Source organism: Musa acuminata, chromosome BXJ3-8 (assembly GCF_036884655.1).
Source record: "Musa acuminata AAA Group cultivar baxijiao chromosome BXJ3-8, Cavendish_Baxijiao_AAA, whole genome shotgun sequence".
Classification (NCBI taxonomy): domain Eukaryota; kingdom Viridiplantae; phylum Streptophyta; class Magnoliopsida; order Zingiberales; family Musaceae; genus Musa; species Musa acuminata.
This window is the reverse complement of record NC_088356.1, coordinates 52373843-52400030: the sequence shown is the minus strand read 5'-3', so window position 1 is coordinate 52400030 and position 26188 is coordinate 52373843. Positions and strand designations below refer to the sequence as shown.

Here is a 26188-nt window from a genome sequence, read left to right as displayed (position 1 = left end):
TCACGTATGCCTCCCATCAGTTTTTTTAAGGATAATCTATGGAATCCTTCATCTTTCTAACACTAAACTTGTGATTGAGTCATCCCATATGTAATAAGCAAAATCTAACTTGTTACATATAAATCCTATATTCTCTATTTAATTTTTCAAATGTTTTTAGTAAGAAGTTCAAAAAAAAAAAGTACTGTTGAAAGGATTGAGGTAATTTTTATGTTGATGATATAATACTTCTTCATATGAGGTTTTTATAAAGAAAGAGTGAAAACTACAGGGAGAAGAGACCGATGCACATCTTGAAGGGAAACGAGCAACAATATGGACAAGAGAAGTAGCTCCATAGATACCGTTCAGGAGTACATTGGAGAGAACTAGTGGTACTGATCAGGCTGGGCTAAGCTACAAGTTTCTCGACCACCATCGTTATGGTCAGCGATCAGATGATGGGTCTGAAGTAGCATCCTGAGCTCTTCGTCATCGATCTTCCACACTGCCTCAGAGCAGCATTCCCACGTAGGAGACGACGGCATTAAGGGGCACGAGTCCTCGAAGCTCACCTCTTTGATCACCTCAGACGTAGCAATCTCATTCCAAATCTGATCCATGGGGTAACTTGCCACGCCTTCCTCCTTCTTCTCAAACTCCTCTGCAGTTAAGCAGCTGCAGGCACTACTGCTCTTTAGATCATGAGCTTCCGCCGCTGCCTGTAGTGGAAGCTCAGTGAGATCCAGGGAATGATCAACACGCGACGACGATGAGCTCCGCTTTCGTTCTTTGGTCATCTTTCTCATGTGCGCTCTCCAGTAGTTCTTGATCTCATTGTCGGTGCGTCCGGGAAGTTTACGCGCAATCCGAGACCACCTGCATCAGGCCTTTCCTTTGTTAAGCATATCGATCACATAATAACTGGTCATGGATTGATGCGTGGCACCGAAAACATGCAAAAGGAGGAAGTCGAGGTTGTTTATGACTTCAAAAAAGATGCAAGTAAACCTGTTGCCCCAGAGAGAGTGGAGCTCAAGAACAAGGCGCTTCTCTTGGGGGGTCATGCGGCCTCGCTTGAGACCGGGGTGAAGGTAATTGACCCAGCGCAGGCGGCAGCTCTTTCCTGTTCTGTTGAGACCTACAACATGGCATCAAAGGATGCAGGGTTAAGCTGTAGCTTTCTTTCACCTTGCATCGTCTAACTAAGCCGCTACCTGGCCTGTCCCCCCCCCCTCAAACCTGATGCTTTCGCTATGAAATCCCAACGACGTTCACCGAATAATCGCACAAAGCATACCAGATGCAGGTCCTCCTGCTCCGTCCATGACCCCTTTCGCATCTCTTCCTTAACCATCACCATCTTAGTCTGCTCTTCGCTGCCTAAGGCCTACAGAACAGCTCCTCCTCCTCCTCCTCCTTCGTATAGGCCTCCACTCAAGCTGCAGCAGCCACAACTCCGAGTGTTAAGAAGCTGGTCTGATGGCCTTTGTTGCACTAATCTCTTTTTTTATAGCCAGTAATCGATCTCCTCACGTCATAGTCACTAGATAATTTGTTTGGTCGTCCGAGGCTTAATGTAAATTTCAGTTCGATTTGATTTTGATGATTCTAATGAACTGTTGTTGATGACATTTGAGTTGCCATAATTTGCTAAACCCAAGATGATGATATTACATCGATCATGTACTTGGGATATCAGTAAACAACGGCCTTAGATCCCACATAAATTTTCTTTTCTTCCTCTTCCTTCTTCTCATCCCGCATAAATTTCTTCATGCCGTAATCATACGTTGATCCATCTGCGTTCGACATTTATTACGAACCTAATATGCAAAGCATGATCATCCTTGGGACCGAGAGGCCGAATCAGTATTTAATCGTTTGGCCATGGTTGTGATGACATTATCATCCAACTAGGGAGAAAAATTAGGTAGATACAGTAAACAAGAATTTTAATCCACAAAGCTGGTTTTGGCTCAGCGCATTGTTTCAGCTTTCCATCAGCAGCACAATGAACTGATATATTCAGTATGCTCGTTATTTAAATGATCATCCTGGCCTCCATGACTGCTCTGGTCAGAACAAAAACTACTTCGAGGTGGTAAGATAATGATGGAGGAACACTCAAAACACATCAGTGAATGTGCTGCTGAAAGAACCTTACATTTTGGCATGAAATAATGCCTGATTCACGACTGGGACTGTCTACTTCTTTGGCAACAGAGAACAAGAAACCTTCTTCGTATGCAGCCATCCTGCAGACCTTCCATGCAATTGGAATGCACGCACGAGTAGATATTGTGATCCCAGTTAGGACACCAACACCTTGTAGTTGTCATTGTCATTTCTGTAGATGCAGTGAATAAGTGGCAGTGTCTGGGCCACGATCGCTTACTGACCATCGTAATTGCCACATCATACACACCTACGGGAGAGCACGTAACTCGGCAGCAAATGGCCGAGACCATCATCTTGATGTCGATGCATTTGCCAACAATTTGTAAGGACCTGAAGAGGGTTTCTTTTACTAAAGGAATAGATTTCGTTGCCTGCACCTGTAGTGATCCATCTTTTGTAAGTGCGCTTGGCAATAAGAAAGCAAATCCATACTGACATGGAGGCAACTAATCTATCGACAACACACGTCTTGCTTCTTTTCTTATCTTTTTCTTTATCCTCACAATTATTTTATCTTCTTGACACTTTTTATCCCTCCCTCTTGTGTTCTTGATATCTTTCACAAGAGAGATAAGAGAGAGAGACACAAGTGGTGATTAGGTGTACAGTTGAGGAGACCAATAATCTTTTGTAGTATTTCCTCGCACAAATATATTTTCTCCCTGCTATCAATATCATGAATCCCTCCCTCTCTATTTATACCAACTATAAGATATATCCCCTTTTAAACTTATTTCTCTTCTATCTATCATGCATTCTCAGCGAACTCTTTGATTTTAATCTTGAATTTCGGGGATTGTGAGATCATCAACATCTTGATGCTCTAACTTGAGATTGATCTTTTCATCTTTAAAACAATCTTTTCTCTTATATCTCTTCTTCTTCTATGCTCGTTCTTAAATCTTTAACTTTTTTTTTTTTTTCCTCGCTGTGTCATTGGTTTACCAGCCTTCTTTTTCAGTTTGGAGGTATGGTTAATCACAACCTTCTCATAGTTATTTCCATTTAAATCTTGATTGATGAAAAGAGTGTCTTTTCATCACAAATTTTTGGTGTGATATTTATTTATTATTTTCAGATTCCTCATATTCTCTCAGTACAATCTTCTAGACTTTCATTTATGTACTCTAATTTTAATAGTTTTTTTATGAGATGATATATTTTTTTAAAAAAATTAGTATATATTTTTATCATATTAAATAATATATATGATGTTCATAGATAGACTCGAACTTAAGACCTATCACTTGTATAATAATACACTAACTAATAAAATATTTTAATAAATAGTTGATAAATTTAACTTTAATTTCAGTAACCATTTTAATCGGTAGAGAAGATATAATGACATTTGATAGAAAATCCTTACATAATTATATTTGATTCATGCGCCCTTAGAATCATGAATATCTAATTTTCATGATTAGTAGAAACATTCTAAGGGTACAATTCACTGTCATGTACTAATTTAAAGTTTCAGGCATCTTATACAAATTTTTCTTCATTTTATACGATACTTCTTGTATCGCTTATCTTGAACAGTATATTAACTTATCAAATTAATTAATTAATTTCATCATCAAAATCTTAATTTTAATAATCTTTTTTATTTTGATAATGATAACCAATGAGATTTTAACAAAACTCTCTAGGGAATGATAAACTTGATCTCAATTAAAAAGGCCATATATCATTTTAAATGCTTATCTTGAATTTTATTATTTATCCATTTTTAAGCTCAATGATCAATATACAATCAAGTTTTGAATTTTAAAGTATAATATTCAATTATCATCTAGATAGAATACCAACCATTAGTTAAAAACAAAAGATAAGCATAAGTTAATCATTTACATATGTTAAACATATAAAATAAGTCAAACATAAGTTAGTTATATAACCATAAAAGTATCATAATTCTTTTGTTATAAAAAAAAGAAATATATACATAATAACAACTCAAGTTACTCAGTTGAGAGTAAAAAATGCCTAAATAAAATATTAAAATATTCATAAAAATTCTCAAGATGTTGGTGTAGATATTTCTCTCTCTCTCTCTCTCTCTCTCTCTCTCTCTCTCTCTCTCTCTTTTTTTTATTTATTTCAAACATAATATCCTTTCTAGGGTCATGTACCATCATTCAAAGAAATTTGATATACCTAGTTTCCTTCTAAATTATTTTTCATTAATAGGTTTTGTAAATATATTTATCTATTTATATTTTGTATCGACGAAGACCAATAATATATTATGATTGTTGACATGATCTCTAATAAAATATTACTTAATGTCAATATATTTAGTTTAAAAGTATTAAATAAGATTTTTTGTTAATCAAATTACACCAGTATTATCACATTTTATAAAGATATTTTTTAAACAAGTCCATAATCTTTTAATCCAAATTATTTACACACAACATACATTTGTTGTAATATATTTAGCTCTAACCGTAGATAATATAATGAAAATTTGATCTTGAATGACAAAAAACAATTATGTAGCGTAGAAACTAACAAGTTCTAAATATACTTTTTTATATCTATTTTGCATTCTATAAAGTTAACACCAACATAAGCAATCAAATTTAAGATACCATAATCCTAGAGTGGGAGTGGGCGTTTTTTTTAGTACCTAAAATTTTATTTTACTATTTTAAAGTGAAATTATTTGAAATTAGATTGAAATCTTGTATAAAAACCTATATTAAACATGATAACAAATCTAATGACAATAATATACAGTAAGCTATCTATCATGGGTATCATTATAATGTTATCATGAAGTCTTAATAAAAAATAAAACATGATGAAATTAATGAAAAAGATTGATTGAATTTACACATTTAAGAATGAGGCTCTCATAATATCGGAAGACGAAAAAAAAAAAAATCTACAAAACACTGTAAACACAAGTGGGAAACAATTTAAAGAAAGAAAAATAAGAGGGGAAAACACAAAATACGAAAGATCACCTACTTAAAATACATCCCTAGCTGAAATAACATAAAGCACCATGATTTTTTTGAGAAAATATTGTAAAGAGAGGGAAAAAAATGTTTTGGTAAAATAGTATTTTGAAGCAAAGAAGGAAAAAAAAAAAAAAAAAAAACAGAGAAACCTCAACCTTAAATGATGTAAAGCCACAAATCATCCCCAGACCAAACCACCCTATCAATTACTTAGACATGGAAAAACATAGGACTTTTGTAGGGATATTTTTAAGATTTTAAAATTAAAAGGTGACTGGTTGAGAAAAAAAATAAAAGGGAACCCATTGAAAAAATATCTAAAATATAAGTATTTTTTAAAATATTTAATTTTTAGTATAATAAATAACATATAAGATGCCTAAATATGAACTCCAACTTGATAAGAATAATGCATAAATTAGGGGTCGAAGAGAGAGAAAGAGAGAGATAAACTTTCTCTTTAGGGTCGTACTCACCAATTATATCATAAAATATTATAATGATATATATTTTTGATTTGGCATGATGTTAAGTTTTTTTTTTATTTATTTATTTATAATTTTACAATATATATTGAATCTAAAACTGGTAAAAAAAAGCCTTATAAAGCTAAATTAAAATACATCTATTCTTCCTTTTTTCGTTTCTTAGACCTCTTCAGTCTTCCCAACCACATTATAAGAAAGAAATATATTTCTATATGTTCGATTGTTCGCAAGCATTAACAAAAACATACATTGGAAGTGCAATTTTAAGATATAAAAATAATTGCAAGTTGGCAACATAATAAAATTTATCGCAGAACGAACAAAATCGCGCACGTGCGTGCCACGGGTTACCTCTTTCCATTTAGCCGGCCCACAGACTCATACCGTAAGGACAAGACATGTTCTCTTTCCCACCTACCCCAAACCTTATTCCGTCTTTCACTGGCTGAGTGAATGAAAAATGCGGGACCCATCGCGTGTGAGGCGGTGCTTTTGTGGGGACGTAAATTTTTGTGGCGAGGAAACTCCGCCAAATAGTATAAAGCCGGCCCTCTCAGATCAACAATCGGTGGAGAAGAGAGAGAGAGAAGAGAGAGAGAGGATGCCAGGGTTGAGAGGTCCGTCCGATTATTCCCAAGAACCCCCTCGCCACTCGTCCCTGAAGGTTAATTCCAAGGTATTCATCTCCGGTCTCGTGGACCTTCCGACCACTTCTTTTAGATTGATCAGTCCTTTCAACTACTCGGCAGTTTGTTGATCCAAGACCTAGCATGAAATCTTGGCTCCTTTCCTTATGTCATATTATCTCTGCTCTGTACATTTCAGATGTCAATTGTTAGTTTTCTGGAATGAATCGAGTATGAAGCGAAATAGAATGACTATGTTCATTCTTACGAGGGTTGTTTCATCTTTTCTGCCTCTGCTTTCATTTACGTATACTTATCCTCCTTTTTGATGATTGGTGTATTTATACTTCTTTCGACTGTTTGCCACGTATACATATCTTTTCAGGAGAATGAAATGTTTTCTGAGCACCATGAGCTTTTCTGAATTTAGCATGAGAGGAAGGAACCAACTTTTGTGTTTTACTGATCAAAGGACTAATTCTTAGTTTCATTTATTGTATTTCGCGCAATAATATTTTAGGCTGATTATATCGTAATAGTTACTAGATCATAGTAGATCTATAAAATTGTCAACCTCTTGGATCTCATACTTCATTACATTTTGAATGTTATGCTATTATGATGATTTTAACCTCATCAACTTGGACTTTTTTTGGTGAGTTGATGCATACTATCTTGTATGTATGTAAAATGCCAATTTCTTATGTTGTCTTGTTGTGCTTTTGGTCTTAAATGTCATCTGTTACTTCTTTCTTTCAGACAATTCTCATATGGCCATTTGATTTATGGGGGACAATTCTCATAGGGTCGAGCTAACTATTGCAGATGGCTATGCAGGATAAGTAGTGCTTCAAATTGTAGTAGATGTAGTGCATATAGCTTTTTCTCAAGTCCTGGAGAGCCATTATACTTGTATTGTAACATCGAACACTTATCATGAGTAATTTGAATATGTGGTGCACCATCGTCCAGACTTTTTTTGTCTTGGTTTTAATCTCTATAAAGTTACAATGCTGCAGAATTTTTCATGACATGCAAAATAGTGTTACTCTCTTGTACGAATACCTCTTGTTTTCTTAAGTAGAAGTCACTTCAAAAGGTGAATAACTTCTTTATCTCTGCATGTTCATTTTCAACTTTTTCATAATTGTTCATGCGAACCTGCATTCAAAAATAAACTGTCTCATATCTGAAATCTGCATCAAACATTTTTTTTTTCATGTTTCTGGTGCAGGAGCCATTTAATGCTGAGCCTCATCGTGCAGCTCTATTGTCATACATTACTCCTATCGATTTTTTCTACAAGAGAAACCATGGACCAATCCCAGTAGTTGATGACATTGAAAGGTCATCTTTTGTCAGTTTTGTTTTCCAGGCTAAAGAATACTCGACTTGCCTATATTGAATACTTGTCTTGTTTCTTTTCTTTTTTGGTAAAACAGATATAATGTTAGCATAGGTGGTTTGGTGGAGAAGCCCTTAGAGATATCTATGTTTGAAATAAGGTACTTGATAAATGGAAAGAGGTTTATATGTTACACAAATTAAGATGCTGCTTATCTTTAGGTTTTAAAAAAGTAACTGATATTGCTAAATGGTTTATAGGAGGCTGCCCAAGTACAATGTCGTTGCAACTTTACAGGTAGCTTGCCCTAAATACACATATAAGTATTTTCATCATTGGTACATACATCATGTATACATATTTATTCCACATTGTCAGTTATCTTTTGCGTTTAAATGGTCAATAAGGAGACAAGTCCTCTTGTGCTGTTCTGAGTTGAAAATTGTGCAGTGTGCAGGTAATAGAAGGACGGAAATGAGCAAAGCACGCACAGTGAAAGGTGTTGGGTGGGATGTTTCTGCTATTGGAAATGGTACACATCATACTCTTGAATGAACTGTTAATTTGATGTCTGCATCATTCCATCAAATTCCATTCGTAGTGATAACCTAAAAATGCTTGTTATCTCATATATATGTTGCTGCTTTTACTGATGTTTTTCTGTTCAAGTTTTTGAAATGTCTAAAGCATTCACTGTCAGTTATCCTTTGAAAGCCTCAGGTTGAAGCTTGGGCAAACGAGGAGGGTGTGTAGGAACAACCACAATCATACAACTACATAAACACACATTAAGTACAAATATTTAAAGAAAGAAAGAAACATGACATATAATATATGATGGAGTTGTGAACATCAACTGTTTCATATTGGACATTTCAATTAGGATGCTAACGCTTGTTACATTCTTACTTCATTGTTTCCATTGCAGGTTTTTTGATGGAAGATACTGCTTAAAATGATAATATAACTAAAATAAGAAAAAAAATACGACAACCAAATGGAGGAGGCTTAAAGCAAGGTCTAGGAGGGATCATGGATATAGCATTACCTAGGAAAGAACAAAAAATCTATATTAAAAAACAAACAATAATATTTATCTAAAGAAACAAATCTCTTTTTATTAAAGATTATGTACAGACAGAAATGTATCAAATGGATATATCAACAAATGGGAAATCATTCTCCAAGTTGAATTTGAAATTTTTTTTTGTTCAGAAAAGAAAAGTTGTAATGAATGATAGCCTTGATAAATGGGATGTTGTAATGCTATGTGTGAATGGTATGCTGTGTGTGAGCGGTGTTAGATGTTCATTGTCCATGTATCAAACATGTGGAGGTGTGAGGCCTTGAACTAGAGTGAATTAGATAATTATCACTTTTTCATATTATCTTTTTATTATTGTTTTCTTTCTCCTTCCCTTCCGCTATTCACAGAAAATATCCACTAGTTTGGTATATAAGTTCTGTTTTAGTCGAGATATTCCATGGTCAAGGTCGATTCATGTCTCAATTACTTGAACTCGAGATGAGTTCCAATACAGTGAATTCATATGACAAGGCATAATTTTGATTTATTTTTCTCTTAAATAATTTTGACTAGTTTAGGGTATGTTTTGCAAATTTCTTTAGTTGTCACATAACAATATCTACTATAATGTTGCAATGGTTATTAAGATTGTCGAAGAAGAAGGACAAGGTAGCCAAACAAATTGAAGACAATCATTAGTTTGATTGAAGATTACAAAGAAAATGGAAGGATGATTAAATCTCCTAAAGTTTCTTTTTAATTGAAGATTATATAGATATGAAAAATATATCAAAAAGATATATCATCAAAAACAAAACTATTTCCCAAAGTAAATCTGAAATTTATTTTTTCAGAGAAGTAAAGTTGCAATGAATGATATATTTTGATTTATTGAATTTTATTATATTTTTATGTTTTTTTTCTTGCACTTGGGATCTATAAAAAGGAAAAAAAGGATTGTAACTGGGATATAGAAAAATGAATAAATTAAAGTATGTTTCCCCATATGGCATATTATGCATGAGTGGTACAATGATCTCTAGTTAGTTACCACTTACCAGAATCATTGTAGCTTGGGGAGAAAACTCCCCTGTTATCTTCCTGTGATTATCTCTCTCTTTTTCCCTTCCATTATTCACAAAAAAATCTGCTGCTTATTCTGCATCAGATTTATCCATTTCATTTCTTATCATCCTCTCCTTCCGTTCCTCTATTTTCAAAAGAGCATATACTTCCTCTGTTCATCCTCTGTTCATTGTGAACTCGTCCTACATCAATCGCTCAGAACCAAAACAGGGATTTTTAATTGTTTTACATTACTCAAATGCCTCCCTTCTCTTTCTCCTCACATTTGTGTGTCCTCTCTCTCTCTCTCTCTCTCTCTCTCTCTCTATATATATATATATATATATATATATATATATATATATATATCGCTGAAGCCATCACATCTGCATTTGCCACAACCTATGCCCTTGCTTTTGACCTTGCCTCTATATACTCCTCTGCCTTTGGTATGCATCTATTGCCTTCTTACATTGTTGCCACCTCCTAGTCCTTGCATTGTCACTTACTCTAATAGAAGTATGGCTTCCTCTGCCTTTTTCTCTTGCTCCTCATCCTCCTCCCCAACTCTTCAACTCCCCTCTTCTCTTTCTTCCTTTCTCTCTAGTCGGTATTGGCCATACTAACCTGTATAGAGTGCCAGTATCTCTCCTCATACTAGTACCATACTGATCAGGCTGTTGCCGATTACTATCATTTTCAGATGGAGATTTAACTCTAAGGTTTCCATGCTCTTTCCCTTTTTGTCCATACCTATAGGTATTTTTTAAATAATTTTAACAAAGTTTTTCTAAGGTTCCCTTTTGATTAAATTACATAGTCATACTTGAGGTGCTAAAGAACTGACAATAATAAATATCTGTTCTCCTAATTCGGACTTTGTTGTCACCTTCACACTTCTTTTCTTGTTAACAAACTATGTTGATTATTCTCTTAATCATTTTATCAACTAAATCTTACCTCCTTTTCAAATGCGTACCTGTATCCAAGTTGATAGTTTACTCCTATGATCATGGACAACTCTTCTTGTATTAGTCTTGTCAATGATACTTGGGAGTTTATGTGATGGACCACTGTTGGAACCTATAGATACTTATTATTTTCTAGTGATGGCTTCTTGTTCCAATATGTTTCAAAAGTCACTATAATTTCCAACCATACAAGTAGCATCCTAGCAGTCACCAGTGAGGCAAGAAACAACAGTAAGGAAGGAGGGAGGAAGGGAGGGAGTGATTGAGTTGTACTTCAAGCAAGGTGCATGCTTGAGCCTACAAGGTTGGGTTTGCTAACCAAATGAATTTTGAATCCAAACAACTTGACATGTAATGATCACCTAAGTGAACTTATCATGTTCTTAGAGTAATAGAACTGGACTTTGTAGACAAAGTTGGAAGCAAGTTTCCATTTACTACAAATGTGTGAGTGTAGATGATCTACTCATGAAAACCTGGGAAAGGTGTCAAGCTTAAGTCGAGAAAAATATGAAGTGTATGTGAGAAACGTGCATGTAAATACTTGGACATGAACTAAGTGACAAAAGAAAGGAAAGTAATCTTCCTATCCAAGGAGTGCTATGTTGGGTACCAGACCTGTTCGGGTGATCTGGTCAAACCGGTAAATACCTGTCATACTGGTGTACCATGTATTGGTACACTGGTATGTACTAACATTTCGGAGAGAAAGAAAAAGGAGAAGAGGATGGGTCGAAGAAGAGGAGGAAGAAAGAAAGGAGGAAGAGGAAGCAAGAAGGAGAGGCAATGGAGGAAGAGGAGGAAGAAGGAAGAAGAGGAAGCGGTGGAGGAGGAGGAAGAAGAAGAAGAAGTAGAAGCAATGAAGGAGAAAGAAGAAGGAAGAAGACGAGGAGGTGAGAGTGTACTTGGGAGATAGACACTAACGAATGGTAGGAGTGACGATGACGAATGGTAGCAGTGGCATCGCAAGAAGATGGCAGCGGCGAAAAGAAGGCTCATGAAGCAGCAGCGGCAGCTACTTTACAAGATGCAAGCCCCAGTTGCTATTTAGGTTTTTTCCCCTTTTTTTAATACTAAGTTGGATGGGTCCCATCGCTGTTTTATTTATTTTTTATTTTTTTCTAACTTGGACCGGATCGCTCAAATCGGGAGTGGTCCACGTATCAGTCCATGTGCGGACTGATATTTACCTGCTCATTTGGTACAATTTTGGGTGGTACGACAGTCATTGCTCCCATCTTCTATTGTTCCATCCAAAACCAATGATGCTAAAACATTGCTTTGTTAGACTCATTTCTAGAACCTTGAGATAGAAGTGTTTAGTATGATAAGATTCTAACTATTCTTTTATAACCTTGTTACACCCTTATAGTTCTAGGACTATGATGTTTAGAGGCATCTTGGTACTAGATACTTCTCTTAAACCTTTTTATATATAGGCATTGTTGCTTGCTGTATGCCATAATCTAAATTTGCAAAGTGACCTTCCGCAGCAATATGGGGAGGTGCAAAATTAGCTGATGTTCTTGAGCTTGTTGGAATATCAAAATATTCTTCATTCTCGGCACCAGGAGGGAAGCATGTTGAATTTGTTAGCATTGACAAGTGCAAAGTGAGTACTTTTTCTTTTGTATGAGTTAATTAAGGAGACCAGATTGCAGTTTCCATCATGGTATAGTTAAATCTTTTTTTTAGATGTTGACTGCCAATTTGCTGCTTTCGTTATAGAGTTCCTGAATGTTTTATACATTATATTGTACTTTTATTAGGAGGAAAATGGTGGACCCTACAAGGCATCAATATCCTTGAGGCAGGCGGCAAATCCTGAAGCTGATGTTTTGCTTGCATATGAAATGAATGGAGAGGTAATGAGTACTTAGTAACTACATGCATGTGGTGTTTCTGTTTGTAAGGGGTTCTCTTATTTCACATGATTATCATAGTAAGGCAGTCTGATTTTTTTACAATTTTATTATTTTAGATGATGTCTAGCATTTATCACTGTTTTCTTGTTTCTTGCATGATCTTTGCTAAGTTCTCCACATCAGTTCCTTGAATATGTTGCATTTTCAACTTTTTATGCTGATTCTGTGATATAAGCCCTTTGTTGTTTTACTTGAGAAGATTTCTTTCTTTGAATCATACATGGTATCAAGTTTGTTCTCGTACTGCCTTTCAGCTGCTTGAATTTTTTTTATTGCAGGACAACTGGATGCAATCTTTTTTTATTGCAATATATGTTTATTATATCAGAAAAGCAACATTGAAGAAATAGGTTTTCAAGAAAGTGAAATAATGGCTTACACTTTTCAGCCATCGAGATAGAACTCTCTTCCCATCCTGATGATGGCATTCTTTTTTCATTTTAATATAAGATGCAACATGTTACCAAACTTATATAAATATATGATCAAATACGTCATCCTAGAGTTAGCAAATAACCACCAAAGGGCTTTTTTTGTCAAATTGTTTGTTTCACGTATCAAGCCATTGGTATGGAAGTTCTTAGATGAACTGATAATGGATTGAATATTTAACATCATCTAACATGCTTAGATTGTACTGTTAAATCAGTAGACTGACAAATAAATAATTGCTTAACTGTCCTAATTTAACATGTCATCTATGGTTCATCATTTCAACAGAGAAACAGTAACTATTTGGGAAACTGAAATCTTCCGCCACAAATCTCTTTCTGCAGTATGTTTCATATTTGGGTAATTCAGTATTTTAAGACAGCATTTCATTTTCCCAGATGTTATTGTTTTATTTGGTGTTAGTTTTGATGCTTATTTAAGTTAGCATTTGGCTTTTCCAGATGTTAGCATTATGTTCAATATCAATTTGATGCTTCTATTTGGTACCATCATCATTTAGAATGGAACATTACAATTAACTTTTCTGAGTGTTGCATATCAAGATCCTCAGTCGTGATCATGGATATCCATTGCGGGTGATTGTTCCTGGTGTAATTGGTGCACGATCTGTAAAATGGTTAGATCACATCAACATAATTGAAGACGAATGCCAGGTTTTTTTTGAACTTGTTAAACTATCAAAGTTTATCTTCCGTAAAATTTATTAGTTCTTTGTCTTCCTCAAAACAGGGTTTTTTTATGCAAAAGGATTACAAAATGTTTCCACCTTCAGTTAATTGGGATAATATCAATTGGTTGACCAGGAAGGCACAAATGGACTTTCCTGTGCAGGTATATTGCATTCATTTGTACCCCAATATCATAGCTTTTTTTGCAAAGTAGCACAAGTTTGAGTTATTAAAATTTTAGCTTTTCATTTCAAGGGAACAAAGGGAAAGCTAAGGGCACAATAGAAATGTTCTTGATATCAAGATTTTGACAACATATTTCATCTTTGACAATTGTTTCCCAAAATGATCCATTTTACATAAAAATTTAAACCCTTGGTCAATGGAACAAAGTAATTTGTGACATCCATTAATGAATCAGTTCCATGAATACATTTGCTAAATGACTTATTAGTTTTAAGTAATTGAGAGCTTCAATGGAATTAATTATAATCTTGAATTATAAAGTGAAACTTTAAAAACTAATTGTTTAAATTAAATAGAATTAGATCTAATATATGATATGTAATTTTGGTAATCGTAAGAGAAGAATTAAAGATATAGTTTGGATGAATAGACAAAAGTTCTTTTACATTTAACATGATAGAGAGATTTATTAAGATATTATTTATAAAGTAAAAAAAATTAGAAAGTTCAAGTGAAGAGAGACATCGGGAGTTTTGTGTGATGAACAGATGTCTGTTTAGAAAAAAAATGTTGGAGCAGATATGCCTTGTGGTTATAAATGCTTTGGTGGTTAACCAACATGTACAAAAGGTTTGTGTTGTCTTCTTTTATGAACAATTAGATGTAGTTCAGATATAGGATGAAATGAGGGAATCCATCTAAGATAATACATATATGTTTTGAAAAGATCTAAAACTGTTATAGTTAGATGAGGTGAGACAGTTAATATTGATGGAGTGAGAAAAGCTAAAGGGAGCTCTCATAAGTCTTTACTAGAAACTGCAAATGAAGATTAGAATGCTCTTGATGTAACTAAGGATATTGTCTCATGCAGAATCCATGACGGAAATGGATACATGTAGCTAACCCTAAATTGTTGTGACATTATGGCTTCTTCTTTTTTTTTGTCTTGTTGTAATGAAATTCTCTGGGGAGATTCATGAGCAGCTCATGCAATTTTAAGGGTTAAAGCTTCCTTTTTCTATTATTGTATCCTGAAGGGCAACTATAATGCCAAAATCCTCCGCTTTTGTGTAGATTTAGCTGCGTGCAAGTACTTCTTATGATTGACAGAAATATGTAATTATGGTCAGTATTGCTTTCAGTATTTGTCTGAGCAACCAGCGTCGATTCAATCTCAAACTGTGTTACAAGTGAGGCTAACTTTAGTGACCTATTGTCTAGTAATATAAATAATTTCTTGAAAGAATTTATGTTAATCGTAAAGTTCAAATGGGATTCAACAGATACTTGACAATGTAACCTTGTTAAGTATCTTAAGCTTTCTTATAGAACTACAAACTGTTCGCCATGTTTTGCATGTTGTCACACCAATTACTGTTTTTTTTCGTGACATTCTCGTGAAAAAATAATTATACTAATTTATACTGATTATCGGGTTGACAGTGTGCAATATGTTCTTTAGAGGATGTGGATGTTGTAAATCAAGTAAAGGTATGTGAACTCACTGGTTTAGACCTTTATATCTAAATATTAAGGTGATATGTTTAATCTACTTTAATATGTTGTATTGCAGGCTACTATTGCTGGATATGCAGTATCTGGTGGTGGCCGTGGAATTGAGAGAGTAGATATATCCGTTGATGGGGGAAAGACATGGTTGGAAGCTGAGAGATATCAAAGACGCAATATACCATATCAATCTGATGATATGAACAATGACAAGTGGGCATGGGTTCTATTTAAAGCTACTGTTGACATACCGGAAAATGCTGTGATTATTGCTAAGGCGGTATGGGCTATATTATCGCAATCGGCTATTTGGAACTTGGATTGTGTCTACTTGAATGTTGTCATTTAGTTCTTCCGAATATCTTGGTAGCTTATCCAGTCTTTTTTATTCTAGTAGAGAAGTTCCGGGTCTTCTGAAGAATTTACAGAACACTCTAGTTGCTACTAATAGTATACTAGTAGCTGAAATGACCTCCATATGGCCATTGTCATCCGCTTCAATCCTGATCTTGCTCTTTTAAAACCTCAGAATATACCTGGGAACCTTCATTTGGAGCATTGTTTGAAGACCCCATGATAAGTAAAAACTGGCCAATCTTTATATTCTATGTTAGATAATAGTTTAGTTTTTTATTAATATATTCACACATATGAGTATACTTGGGTGGGTAAGAAAACATGCACAAGGAGTTTGTTTAGCTGAGATGTTAAGTGTTGTGGTCAATAAACAGAATTATTAGGAAATATAGAAAAATTCTTGCATCGATAAACAATTAGGTGTTGTCGATATAACAAGGGATAATTATTTAAGATGATGGTATTTACATGTCCAAATAAAATTCATAGATATGGTTAGACAACTCAGTTGATTAGTGTTAGTACTACAAGAAGTGCAAAACGGAGCACAATGATATTGTGTTATATGGAGCACAATGACAGGAAAAAAATTCATGTGACTAACCCATAATAATTGAGTCATGACTTGTTGATATTGTATATATGAGTTAAAAAATTTTTTAGTTCAACTCTCTCCTGACTTTAGTTAGTAAATTCTTGTTTTGTTCTGCTGCAGATGTGTTGAAAATTAATTCTGTAAATGCATCTGAACTATGCCTCTGGTAGAAATTATATAGAGAAAAAAGGCGTAAATTTCCAGTTCAATAAGACAGATGATTTTGTATGGTGCATTTAAGTTTTTAAGCAATCTGCAGACTTGATGGTCTTAATCTTTAAATGGGTGGGGACAAAAAATGTCATCATCGTCAAGTCCTGTAAAGGTTCCTATTTAACCAGTGATGTTCATTTCATTGTTACAGATCCATGTGATGAATCAGTGGATAATGGTTGCCAAGATGTGATGCATCAATGATTTCTTATCAGAGTTGAATAAACCTTTGCTATAATGACAAAGATTTTCTTTAAATTCTATCGTCAGTGTTGTGCTTAAATCAGTTTTAAACTAATTACTAACATTTTGACTGATATAGTTTTATTTAATTTTTGTATTCCTTCAATAATCAAGGTTCCTCAAACTGTTATTGCAGACAGAACAACATATTTTTTAAATCCTATGCATTGAGTAGTGCTTATGCTGCTGCTAGTCACTAATAAGATGATGTTTATTATTTATTAGGTCTTTAGGAATCGATTTATTTCTTGGAAATCCATGAGCAGTTGACATCTTAATTGTCCCTTTGAATGCCTTAGGACCAGTTATTGCTTTTACATATATATTTGAATTTGATGGAATTTAACACAGATATTAATTACTGTTATCATATTGCAACACTTGCTAGAATATTCTTCCATGTTGAGATATTGATCCAGAACACTCGATATCATAACTTCCAAGTTTTGATGAGCTGGACACGTTTCATCAATATGCTTTCTTACTTGAGTTAGCATTATCAATATGCTCTTTTGCTTCAAATTGATGTATGTTATTTTCTGAGTTGTATCTATTCAATCTCTGCAGGTTGACACTGCTGCAAATGTCCAACCTGAAAAGGTAGATGCTATATGGAACCTAAGAGGTATACTGAACACATCGTGGCACAAGGTCCAAGTACGGAGAGCCTCACCAGGGATGAATTCCAATCTGTGAAACAAAGGAGGTAAAAAGTCAACAACATCCTATTTTCCACCCGATTGATTTCATGTCAACAGGAACTTTTTTTTTAAGTTGTAGATTTCAAACTGGCACGGAACTTTGTTTACTTCCCTCGTCACCTGTTTGTACCCGTTACTGTAGATTTACAATTCTGCTCAGACCAATATATCTACAGCAGCAGGTGGTTGGACCCCATATTTTATTGATGTGTTTGTCATATGAGTCGACGGTAGAGATGTGATGTTTGGATGACTGACTCCGGTGATGATGATCCCTAGTGCCAAACCTACATATATATATGCGTTTACAAACTTGTATCTTATGCTTTAATGTGTGGTCAGCAAACAATTTGACATAACTCAATCTTTTACGTAAGCCATCGAAGACTCTGAAAGCTTCGAATATCGATGCATATAATCAATTTTTGAGTCAATATTTGTGTTAAAGCTCATGCATGCATGTATTACCCCCCCCCCCCCCCGTGCGTGTTGTGTAGGCACAGTCACTGTGCCTATAAAGGATATATTTTAAATAATTAATTTTTTTAAAACAAAGGATAAGTGTCAAATATAAAAATTCCAATCCAGAGTCTTTATGATAAAATTGTCAAGTCAATACCCCCTCACTCTATAATAATTCATTGTATTCCTCGAAATTTAGTTATTTATAATTTTCATCCAAAATCATCTAATTTCTCATGCTAATAATTTTTTAATACCTCAAAACATAAATAATTTATTGTTAGTAAAAAAGAATTCAATTAGTTGAAAGTCAATTATAATTTTTTTATTAGAATTATAATGTTTTGATTTATTAACAAAAACACTACTATAAGTCCATTCAAAGGACATTCTAACTGAGATTTTTTTTTTTAATTATCAATTTTTGATAAAAAAATTAAATATTATAAGATGTTTTAAAAAATATATGCCTAAATTTAATGTTATGTAAAAAAACAAAAAAAGGACTTGTCAATATTTTTCTTTTGAAATATGTTAAAATATTCTTAATTTTTAATTCAAACTCACTTAAAGAGTTGTCAGTTTTTATTAACACGTATTCACAGACTCCCTCCTACCACTTAATTTTGCCCCCAAAATGTCTTGCCATACCGTCGATGGATGATTAACTAAGCCGGCCATTAGACCTTTGGGATTTAATTAGGTCATCGGACGTGCTGCTCTCACTTAAACATGGTGGTCGGTGCTTGACTTGGGTGACATGTCCAAGGAAGGAATCCGATACCATCCTCATGTGCTACCCATCTTTTTACCTGTCTGTCCCCTTTACTACTTCCTCCCATGTATATAACTATAAGCTGCTCCCCTTCTTCATATCATAATAGTCTCTCTCAGGCCTCTCATCCAAAGCAACTCTCGGCAATCGTCCCTTTTTGTTCTTATTTGGCGTGCAAGGAAGGGAGAGCTACATCGATCGAGCGAGCCGTATGGCTAACTTCGGGAGCTTTCTTTCCCACCTGCACTCCGTCGCAGGGTACGATAGCTCTGGGTGCCATGAACTCCTATCGTTCGTTCTATGTTTGGATTGTTTTTTGTCCCTGTTTGACGTGATCTGATCCGTTCGTTCCATCATGCATGCAGGCCTGCCGTCACGCTCTTGTATCCCTTGTACGACACACACACACACACACACACACACCCTCTTTCTTTCTTTCGTTCTTTCTTGCTCATGACTTTTTTTTTTTTTTTCTCTTCCATCTCGACAAACAAACACGCTTATTGCATCAGATATGCGTCGATTTGTGCCATCGAAAGCCCATCCAAGAATGATGACGAGCAATGGCTGGCCTACTGGATCCTGTACTCCTTCCTAACTCTCATGGAGATGGTGGCTGAGCCCGTCTTATACTGGTAACGATCATTTTACACACATTGATATGATGATCGATTAAATTATTTGTGAGTTGAACATCACATTGCATGGAACTAAATACGTGATGTCGTCGAGTGTGCCAAGGATACCCGTCTGGTATCAGATAAAGGTGATCTTCGTGGCCTGGTTGGTGCTCCCCCATTTCCGGGGCGCGTCCTTCATGTACGAAAGGTTTGTGAGGGAGCAGCTCATCAAGTATGGGGTCAAGTTGGGCACCTCCTCACCCCATAACAACAAGGTAGATGACCTTTCTTCTTCTTCTTCTTCTTCTTCTTCTTCTTCTTCTTCTTCTGACATGATGTCTTCTTCGGGTCAATGGCAGGTGGAGGAATAGATCCACCGAGAGAAGCTAAGCTACGTCTGCATCTCGTCGTCAAATTTCCTTCTCTCTTCGTATGTACAGAAAACAAAAAAGGAATTTAGTGGTTTATTATACATCGTGCTTGCATAACGCGTGGGATGCTTTTATGGACTTTCACCGAGGAGGAATCAGCTGGTTCACATTCTTAATTAAACCAATCCAATGTTTCTTTCCTTGGATTAAACGAGTAAAAGGGCCTCTATGCTTTGGACGTGCACTGTCATCTAAAAGTTTTACGTCCACCACATCCGTCACATCGAGGTAGGTAGGTAGGGAAGAAGGTCAAAGAAATTGCCTCGAAACCCCCCTCATACATCAAAAATTTTAATCTGCACTAATTACTATAGAAAGTTGAAACATAGGAGAAGGGCTTCGTCTTCCTATACAGATTGATCTACGGAGGCTGGCTTTATGATGTTCGTTGTATCTAGTTTATAATATCGTCAAATGATATCTATGCCGTATCTTGATCTATGATAATCTAAATTTCAATCCTGACTGATTGAATATTTTTTTTTATATGATAAATTAATCTTGCAACTTGTGAGTTTTTATTCACAAAACTAGCATTCTGATGGCTTCTAATCAAGGAAATTAAAGAAAATAAAATTTATTATATACCTCTTCTTTCTCTCTCTCTCTTTCTGGTTGATATTGTGTAGCATGCGTACGTAGCGGACTACAGATTCACCCATATATTGAATCTTGGCTCCATGAGACTCTGATGACCCCCTTGAAGCAAAGGCAAAGGCCGCCTTGACAACGATGCGACGATTGAGTTTATTAATTCGAGTGATGTCGATGAACTACTACTAAGAAGGCATTCATTATTTCAACCAACTCCTTTGCATAATTATGTTCACAATACCAAGTTTTGTGCTCCACCAATCCCTTTTGCTGCAGGTTATTCGCGTGTTCCTGATGCGCTTGGAATGACAGTTTGGTTTAAGGCACGACGACATCTCTATCTCTATCTCTATCTCTATCCACGGGAATGCTGTTGGCGTGTAGAGTAGATGCTTTTTTAAAGCCCACGGAGCTTAATCACCTAATAATACCACTCGGCAATGAATGACAAAAGCAAGTCCACGGAGTGTTTCTATTGAGATCATCTTCTATATAAACTCTCTCAGATGAGACACCATATTAAGATGAAGTTGAACGCGTTTCAGAAAGGAATCGATATGACGCTGAAAATAGATATTTGAAGCATGAAATAATGTTACTTTTTTTTTTCTTCTCAATATAAAGAATATTTATTTGCATAGGCATAAGTAAGAAACAGAAATTAAAAAAAAAAAAATCACAAGTACCAAAAATTTTGCCGCCAATGTAGTGTGGATGTTTCCCCCGGTGTTCGCTAGCACGAAAAATATTATCAATATCTGCAAGGATGTCAACAAAACCAAACCATATATATCAATCACATATCCAATGTTTATTTGAAGCAATATTAGAATCTTAATCGTAACAACGTTTTAAGCGAATCACTCTTCCACATATTCAACAACCCTAGAACTCTAAATATTTAGCCGTAATCGTAAATACTGTAACTTGTTTCTGAGCAAGTGACTTTAGAGAAAATCATTATTGTTGACTAAATTTACTTCATGTTTGATAGGAAAGTTATATGTTTCACATTCGTGCAATCTTCATGAAGTGCATTGTTCATAAAAGTAAGTAAGCCTCAGATGTTACAGAACATTGCCATCGATAGACTGGATTTACTTAATGCATTATCTTTCCATATTTTACAAATACGAGGTTCGATAGAACGAATAGTCCGACTTGCATGAAACAGATGCATGATGGCCGGCAAAACTAATTTTAAAATTGAATTTTATGAAGCATAAGTCCAGAATTCATGATCTTGATGCTGCTACTTGTATATAGTTACTTTTTACTCGAGGATTAACTTACTGGGTTCAGCATGAGCCTCCTCAAGAGTTATGCTGAGAAGAATGCCGCCTAATCATCATCTGTTCCAAAATACCTATCTCCGAACTCTCCCATTCCAGGAAACACACGAAAATCTTCATATAGACCAGACTCTATCTCAGAAGTCACAATCTTGATTCTTGGGAATCTTTTACAAACAACATGCACTCCTTGAGGAGCCTAGTCACATTAAAGAAACCAAGTTAAGCATGCACTGATGGTGGTTATATTCTTACAAACATCTGACAAAGGAAATATTCTTTTGTTAGTGGGACTAATAATCTGTCTTAGCATAGATAAAAGCAAAGTTCGTCATATCATGACATATTGCCCGATAAGGACAATAAGTATCGGTCCGATAGGGGACCGATATGGGTGGTACATCCTGGTCTGTCGATACGTCCTATCATACCATGTGTCGGTATGGTTCGGTATGTACCATTGCCGATGGTCGATCGGTATAATGGTACAGATCAATAAGACGAATCATGGATAAAAATATTCTATCGACATATGAAACATGGAACAAATGAAATTTATGAGTGAATAAAACACAGAAATAACTAGACTTACAGAAATGAGATTGAGAAATATTATATTACTTTCCTGTGCTCCCTTCTGCAAGAGCAAGGAAATAGCTTGAACAGCAGCGTTCCCTACAATAGTGAAGAATTGGTCAGTAGTAAATCCATGTGAAGGTAACAAGTCAAGCAACTTGATTTTCCTAGATCACTCCACATGTAAGCCATCAAATGAAGAGAAGAAAAAGCATCTCAATGGAAGGCATATGGAAACTCTGAGATGCCAATGCATGCAGCTCAAATTTTTGCAATAACTTGATGTCCTGATATTCATATAAAGAAAATCTATAACTATAGACCTAACGTTAGTTAACTGCAGATTTAATATTGACATTTAATCCTACCCATGGTCCTTCCTGAACAAGGTATAAGAAAATCTGTAACTTTAGTATTCACTATTAGAAAGATTTACACCTGTTTTTTGGTGTTTATATGAAACATAAGACACAAAAACAGCTTCAGCATAAATGAAGGGAGAGTCCAAGTTGCCATTTGGTCAGGCACACAGAGAAACCTTGATTTATCTGAGAGGGTTGAGGAGAGGAAACTCTCTCCTACCTGTGTTACTGCATCTGACCAATGGAAAATCGTATTCATTCATATGATGAGAAATTGTTTATCACAGCCCCACTAAGTCCATACAGGAAGCTCTAGCGATAGTCAAGTCGAAAAAGGCTCAGTTCATGGAGATAAGGGCATTGGAGAAAAAGGAGATATGTGTTCGGTCCTTTCTCATCAATTATGTATGTGGTTGAAAAAGGAGACATTAGGAGCAAAGAAGCAAAACAACAGTAAAAGAAAATTCATTCGTGCGAGGGCTACTGTGCCAAATACTGAGAAAGTGGATGACTATGCCAAATTGGTGGTTAGATATGAAGAAGGCAGGTAGTAAAATGTGGTGACATCAATACCAGCGATGATAGAAGATGAACATGCGTGAGCGAGATGGTTTAAGAATAAGTAAAAAAAAGAGAAATTCTTCATCCATAATTACCAAATGGAAAATAGAGAAATGTAGAACATGCATTAAATTTATAAAAATGAGTTCACAAAATATTAATTTGTTCTCTCCACATTCACCTAGGATAAAATAAATCATGATAAATTATAAAAGCACCAGAAAACTTCAAGAAAACCTGTTAAAGTCAGTTGAGCTATCAGGATGAAAGTATTTACTGATCAAGAAATATTGATACCATAAGCTAAACACTGGAGTTTGAAACTAATTAACAACCCACACAAAATGAAACATATATCAGAAGCATCAGGAAGTCGCAGACTGTTGTTCCATAAAGTAACACACATTTGGGCATCACAAAGCATTTTGTTTCCATATACCAGTTCTATTTAGATGGACCAACCTGTGCCTAGTATAGGATCCAAAAGCAGAACATTCCTATCCGCAATGTCGTTCGGAAGATTGTGATAAACTAACTGGAAAAAAATAACATTGTCAGAAAATCAGTCAGAGCAAATCCCTTTCTGATTGACAACTTCATGCGAACCTGCTGGCCATTATCACCTTCCCTATGTATAAGGATCTTCCCAATCTTAATGCCTTTACAACATGCCCGCAGAGCATTCTCCATACTTTCACCACTGGTATACATCACAGAGGTCCAAGAGAATAAGCAAAAGTAAACTGACAAGCAAAATTGCTAATATACATTATACATAAACCATTTTGTAGATAGAAAAAATGATGCTTGCCGAACTAAAAGTAGGTGAAGGCTGCTACGAAAACTTTTAACAGTACTTTCTTTCATGATCCACATTAAACTTGGAGCCTAGAAATATGAATATAATAAAGACAAGATTATCTATATTACTATTATTTTTTCTTTGAGCAGAAGAAACAAGATTATATGGCTGTAAGTTTTGACATCTGAATTCAATCAAAGAAATCAATGATTTAATTTATGATAAATTCAATTGAAGCCAATGATTCCTGAAAACAAAAGAGAAAAATACCTTCTGATGATGGAAATGCCACATAACCTTTTACAGAATTCTACCCCAGTATAAATAGATCCTGAAGAAAATGAAGCATTATATGTGCATTGCTATACTTGCAACAAAAAAAAATCTATAGATAATTCATCGCAAAGTTATAAAGATAAAAGTTGCAGATATCCATGAGGAACACTTATAAGGCATTAATTCCTAATCAACATTTTCATATAAAGCAAATAATCAGAATGGCAAGAAGCAACTTATATTTTAAGAATATGTCTCGAGAAAGAAGCTGAAAGATAGACCCACAATGGTGCATAAAGATTTCAAAATACTTTACGTTTCCTGAACAGCCAACAGGAATGGGATATATACAAGCCAGCAGTCTAAGGAAATAGTCAGGAATATGAAATAGTAAGTGCATTTAGAAAAATGCTACAACAATCATAACTATGTAAATGGAGAGATCAAAGAACAGGTTCAATTAAAAGGGAAACACTTCATATTGCTGTATGTTGGAAAGTTTTGAAGATGAGTACAACGAAACCTTAAACATCAACCTCAGCAGTATACTGAATGAACATGGAGTCATAACTAAGCAATGATAATCTTTATGAAGGATATCAAAAATATTTTGAAAAATAAAGTAAAGTCTGGTAGTTCAACAACTAAAATTTCAGATAATAAAATGTTATCAGAATAACTGCATAAAGATATTAGAACTAAAGCCAATGAAATCTGTGTCAAATAATCACTCAGCACTCAGGACTTCCAAGTTCTCCCAACAGAAAAACTAAAATGACATATTTACATAGCACCTTCCTTTTTACCTTTTTTGATTATGTTCTTTTCTAGACAAACCATAGTTTCAATTTTCAAGCTTATCAATATCTTACTGTATGCCTTCAGGGAAAACAGCACAGTTTTAAAGATGAACAATTAGTTCAGACTTCAGAGACTAAAATTCATTACTTGGGATTTTAATACGGTTTACTTGGGATTTTAGTGGTTGTTTTTAACCTTTTAAAAGCAAACCAGAGACTAAAATTCAGTATGTGGCACTCATATCGGGTCTGGAACTTAGATATTGATGCAAGTTCTTCCCTTCTAAATCAGATATCTTAATAAGAGGCCAGTTTGATCATTTATCGCAGAAATGGCTCTGATCAAGTAAATAGCTCTGCAAATGAATTGGCGATTGAATTGTAAAATGACAAGACATTGACAAGTTATATGTTATGATTCCTACAATGTCATGAGCAAAGCTCCGCCTCAACATGTTGATGCTGTGTCACCTTGTCACTTCAAATTGCAGCTGAGTAAGAGAAAGCCTGGATGAGAGAAGATTGCTGAATTATGCCATGAGTCCTCTCCTTTTGAAGGCCTCATAATGCTGATGGACGTTCCTTCAATCTGTTGAAGGCAAGGCCAACTCACACCAAGCAAAGGTCCATTTTTTTCTCTTTCTTTTTCTTTTCATGCTGGAACAGCACACTGGTGGTGCTAGAAATCTCAGCACATAATGTAGTGTTTTGACAGCTAGTCAACAACTAGAGCCATGGAACTTAGATTATTTTAGATTTTGCTACTCTAAAACTTGAAAGACAACCTTGCAAAGGGAAATAACAAACAATATATTTAAAAATTACTAAATAAATTAATCATGTTAAAAAGCTTGAACCAACATAAGAACTTACATTTTGATAACTATGGGATTGATGAGATAATCTCATGACCATTTTCCTTATCCACATTATTTTTTTCTTGCTCTCACCTCCCCTATTTGACTACCTTGTTTAGAACATGTAACACACATTTTCACATTAATGCTTTCATGAGTAACTGAACAGATGATTCTTTGAAAGCAACATCTCAATACTTTTGTAATTCTATCATAATCTTTCTTTGGTTTGATAATGTCTCAGTGTCTTAGGGGCCTTGAATAAAAGGATCT

At 35.0% G+C, this 26188-nt stretch overlaps 4 protein-coding genes across 9 annotated transcripts in view; 2 read left to right on the top strand and 2 right to left on the bottom strand.

Moving 5' to 3' along the window:
• Positions 1–316: 316 nt before the first annotated feature.
• LOC135644076 (myb-related protein MYBAS1-like) lies at positions 317–1447 on the bottom strand. 2 transcript variants are annotated; one of them, XM_065161496.1, is made up of 3 exons: positions 1222–1447; positions 991–1120; positions 317–858 (listed from the first exon to the last, which is right to left on the bottom strand). In XM_065161496.1, exons 1-3 carry the CDS (start codon positions 1340–1342, stop codon positions 369–371), a joined length of 741 nt encoding a protein of 246 aa, XP_065017568.1. In that variant the 5' UTR covers positions 1343–1447; the 3' UTR covers positions 317–368. The 2 variants fall into 2 exon arrangements, with proteins under 2 accessions (XP_065017568.1, XP_065017569.1); XM_065161497.1 differs by having other exon boundaries at positions 1280–1447.
• A 4693-nt stretch (positions 1448–6140) lies between these two features.
• LOC135646077 (sulfite oxidase-like) lies at positions 6141–17705 on the top strand. Of its 2 annotated transcripts, XM_065165211.1 has the most exons (12): positions 6141–6296; positions 7481–7593; positions 7689–7751; positions 7852–7888; positions 8042–8123; positions 12148–12266; positions 12424–12519; positions 13575–13685; positions 13762–13863; positions 15333–15380; positions 15463–15678; positions 17374–17705. In XM_065165211.1, exons 1-12 carry the CDS (start codon positions 6222–6224, stop codon positions 17500–17502), a joined length of 1191 nt encoding a protein of 396 aa, XP_065021283.1. In that variant the 5' UTR covers positions 6141–6221; the 3' UTR covers positions 17503–17705. The 2 variants fall into 2 exon arrangements, with proteins under 2 accessions (XP_065021283.1, XP_065021284.1); XM_065165212.1 differs by lacking the exons at positions 7481–7593; positions 7689–7751; positions 7852–7888 and having other exon boundaries at positions 6207–6296.
• Positions 17706–18843: 1138 nt separating this feature from the next.
• Positions 18844–19973, top strand: LOC103995528 (protein HVA22). Of its 3 annotated transcripts, none has more exons than XM_009416127.3 (5): positions 18844–19002; positions 19110–19136; positions 19257–19379; positions 19486–19639; positions 19724–19973. In XM_009416127.3, exons 1-5 carry the CDS (start codon positions 18956–18958, stop codon positions 19733–19735), a joined length of 363 nt encoding a protein of 120 aa, XP_009414402.1. In that variant the 5' UTR covers positions 18844–18955; the 3' UTR covers positions 19736–19973. The 3 variants fall into 3 exon arrangements, with proteins under 3 accessions (XP_009414402.1, XP_065018873.1, XP_065018874.1); XM_065162801.1 differs by having other exon boundaries at positions 19477–19639; XM_065162802.1 differs by lacking the exon at positions 19110–19136 and having other exon boundaries at positions 19477–19639.
• Positions 19974–20959: 986 nt separating this feature from the next.
• LOC135645332 (uridine kinase-like protein 3) overlaps positions 20960–26188 on the bottom strand; it is a 30833-nt gene continuing 25604 nt past the window's right edge. For both annotated transcript variants that reach the window (XM_065163630.1, XM_065163629.1), the window contains exons 11-16: positions 24253–24313; positions 23787–23880; positions 23643–23715; positions 22274–22356; positions 21683–21880; positions 20960–21147 (exon numbers count right to left, since the gene is read on the bottom strand). In XM_065163630.1, coding sequence (XP_065019702.1) covers positions 21731–21880; positions 22274–22356; positions 23643–23715; positions 23787–23880; positions 24253–24313 — 461 coding nt within the window. In that variant the 3' untranslated portion in view covers positions 20960–21147; positions 21683–21730. The remainder of the gene's footprint in view (positions 21148–21682; positions 21881–22273; positions 22357–23642; positions 23716–23786; positions 23881–24252; positions 24314–26188) is intronic.

Excerpts from the sequence above, each read along its gene's own strand:
- LOC135644076 (XM_065161496.1), bottom strand. The coding sequence starts at position 1,342 with ATGGTGATGGTTAAGGAAGAGATGCGAAAGGGGTCATGGACGGAGCAG. Across the intron at positions 1,121-1,221 it reads TTTCATAGCGAAAGCATCAG|GTCTCAACAGAACAGGAAAG; the intron begins GTTTGAGGGGGG and ends GCCATGTTGTAG. Across the intron at positions 859-990 it reads CACTCTCTCTGGGGCAACAG|GTGGTCTCGGATTGCGCGTA; the intron begins GTTTACTTGCAT and ends GGCCTGATGCAG.
- LOC135646077 (XM_065165211.1), top strand. The coding sequence starts at position 6,222 with ATGCCAGGGTTGAGAGGTCCGTCCGATTATTCCCAAGAACCCCCTCGC. Across the intron at positions 6,297-7,480 it reads CCCTGAAGGTTAATTCCAAG|GAGCCATTTAATGCTGAGCC; the intron begins GTATTCATCTCC and ends TTTCTGGTGCAG. Across the intron at positions 12,267-12,423 it reads TTAGCATTGACAAGTGCAAA|GAGGAAAATGGTGGACCCTA; the intron begins GTGAGTACTTTT and ends TACTTTTATTAG.
- LOC103995528 (XM_065162801.1), top strand. The coding sequence starts at position 18,956 with ATGGCTAACTTCGGGAGCTTTCTTTCCCACCTGCACTCCGTCGCAGG. Across the intron at positions 19,003-19,109 it reads CACCTGCACTCCGTCGCAGG|GCCTGCCGTCACGCTCTTGT; the intron begins GTACGATAGCTC and ends TCATGCATGCAG. Across the intron at positions 19,380-19,476 it reads GCTGAGCCCGTCTTATACTG|TGTGCCAAGGATACCCGTCT; the intron begins GTAACGATCATT and ends GATGTCGTCGAG.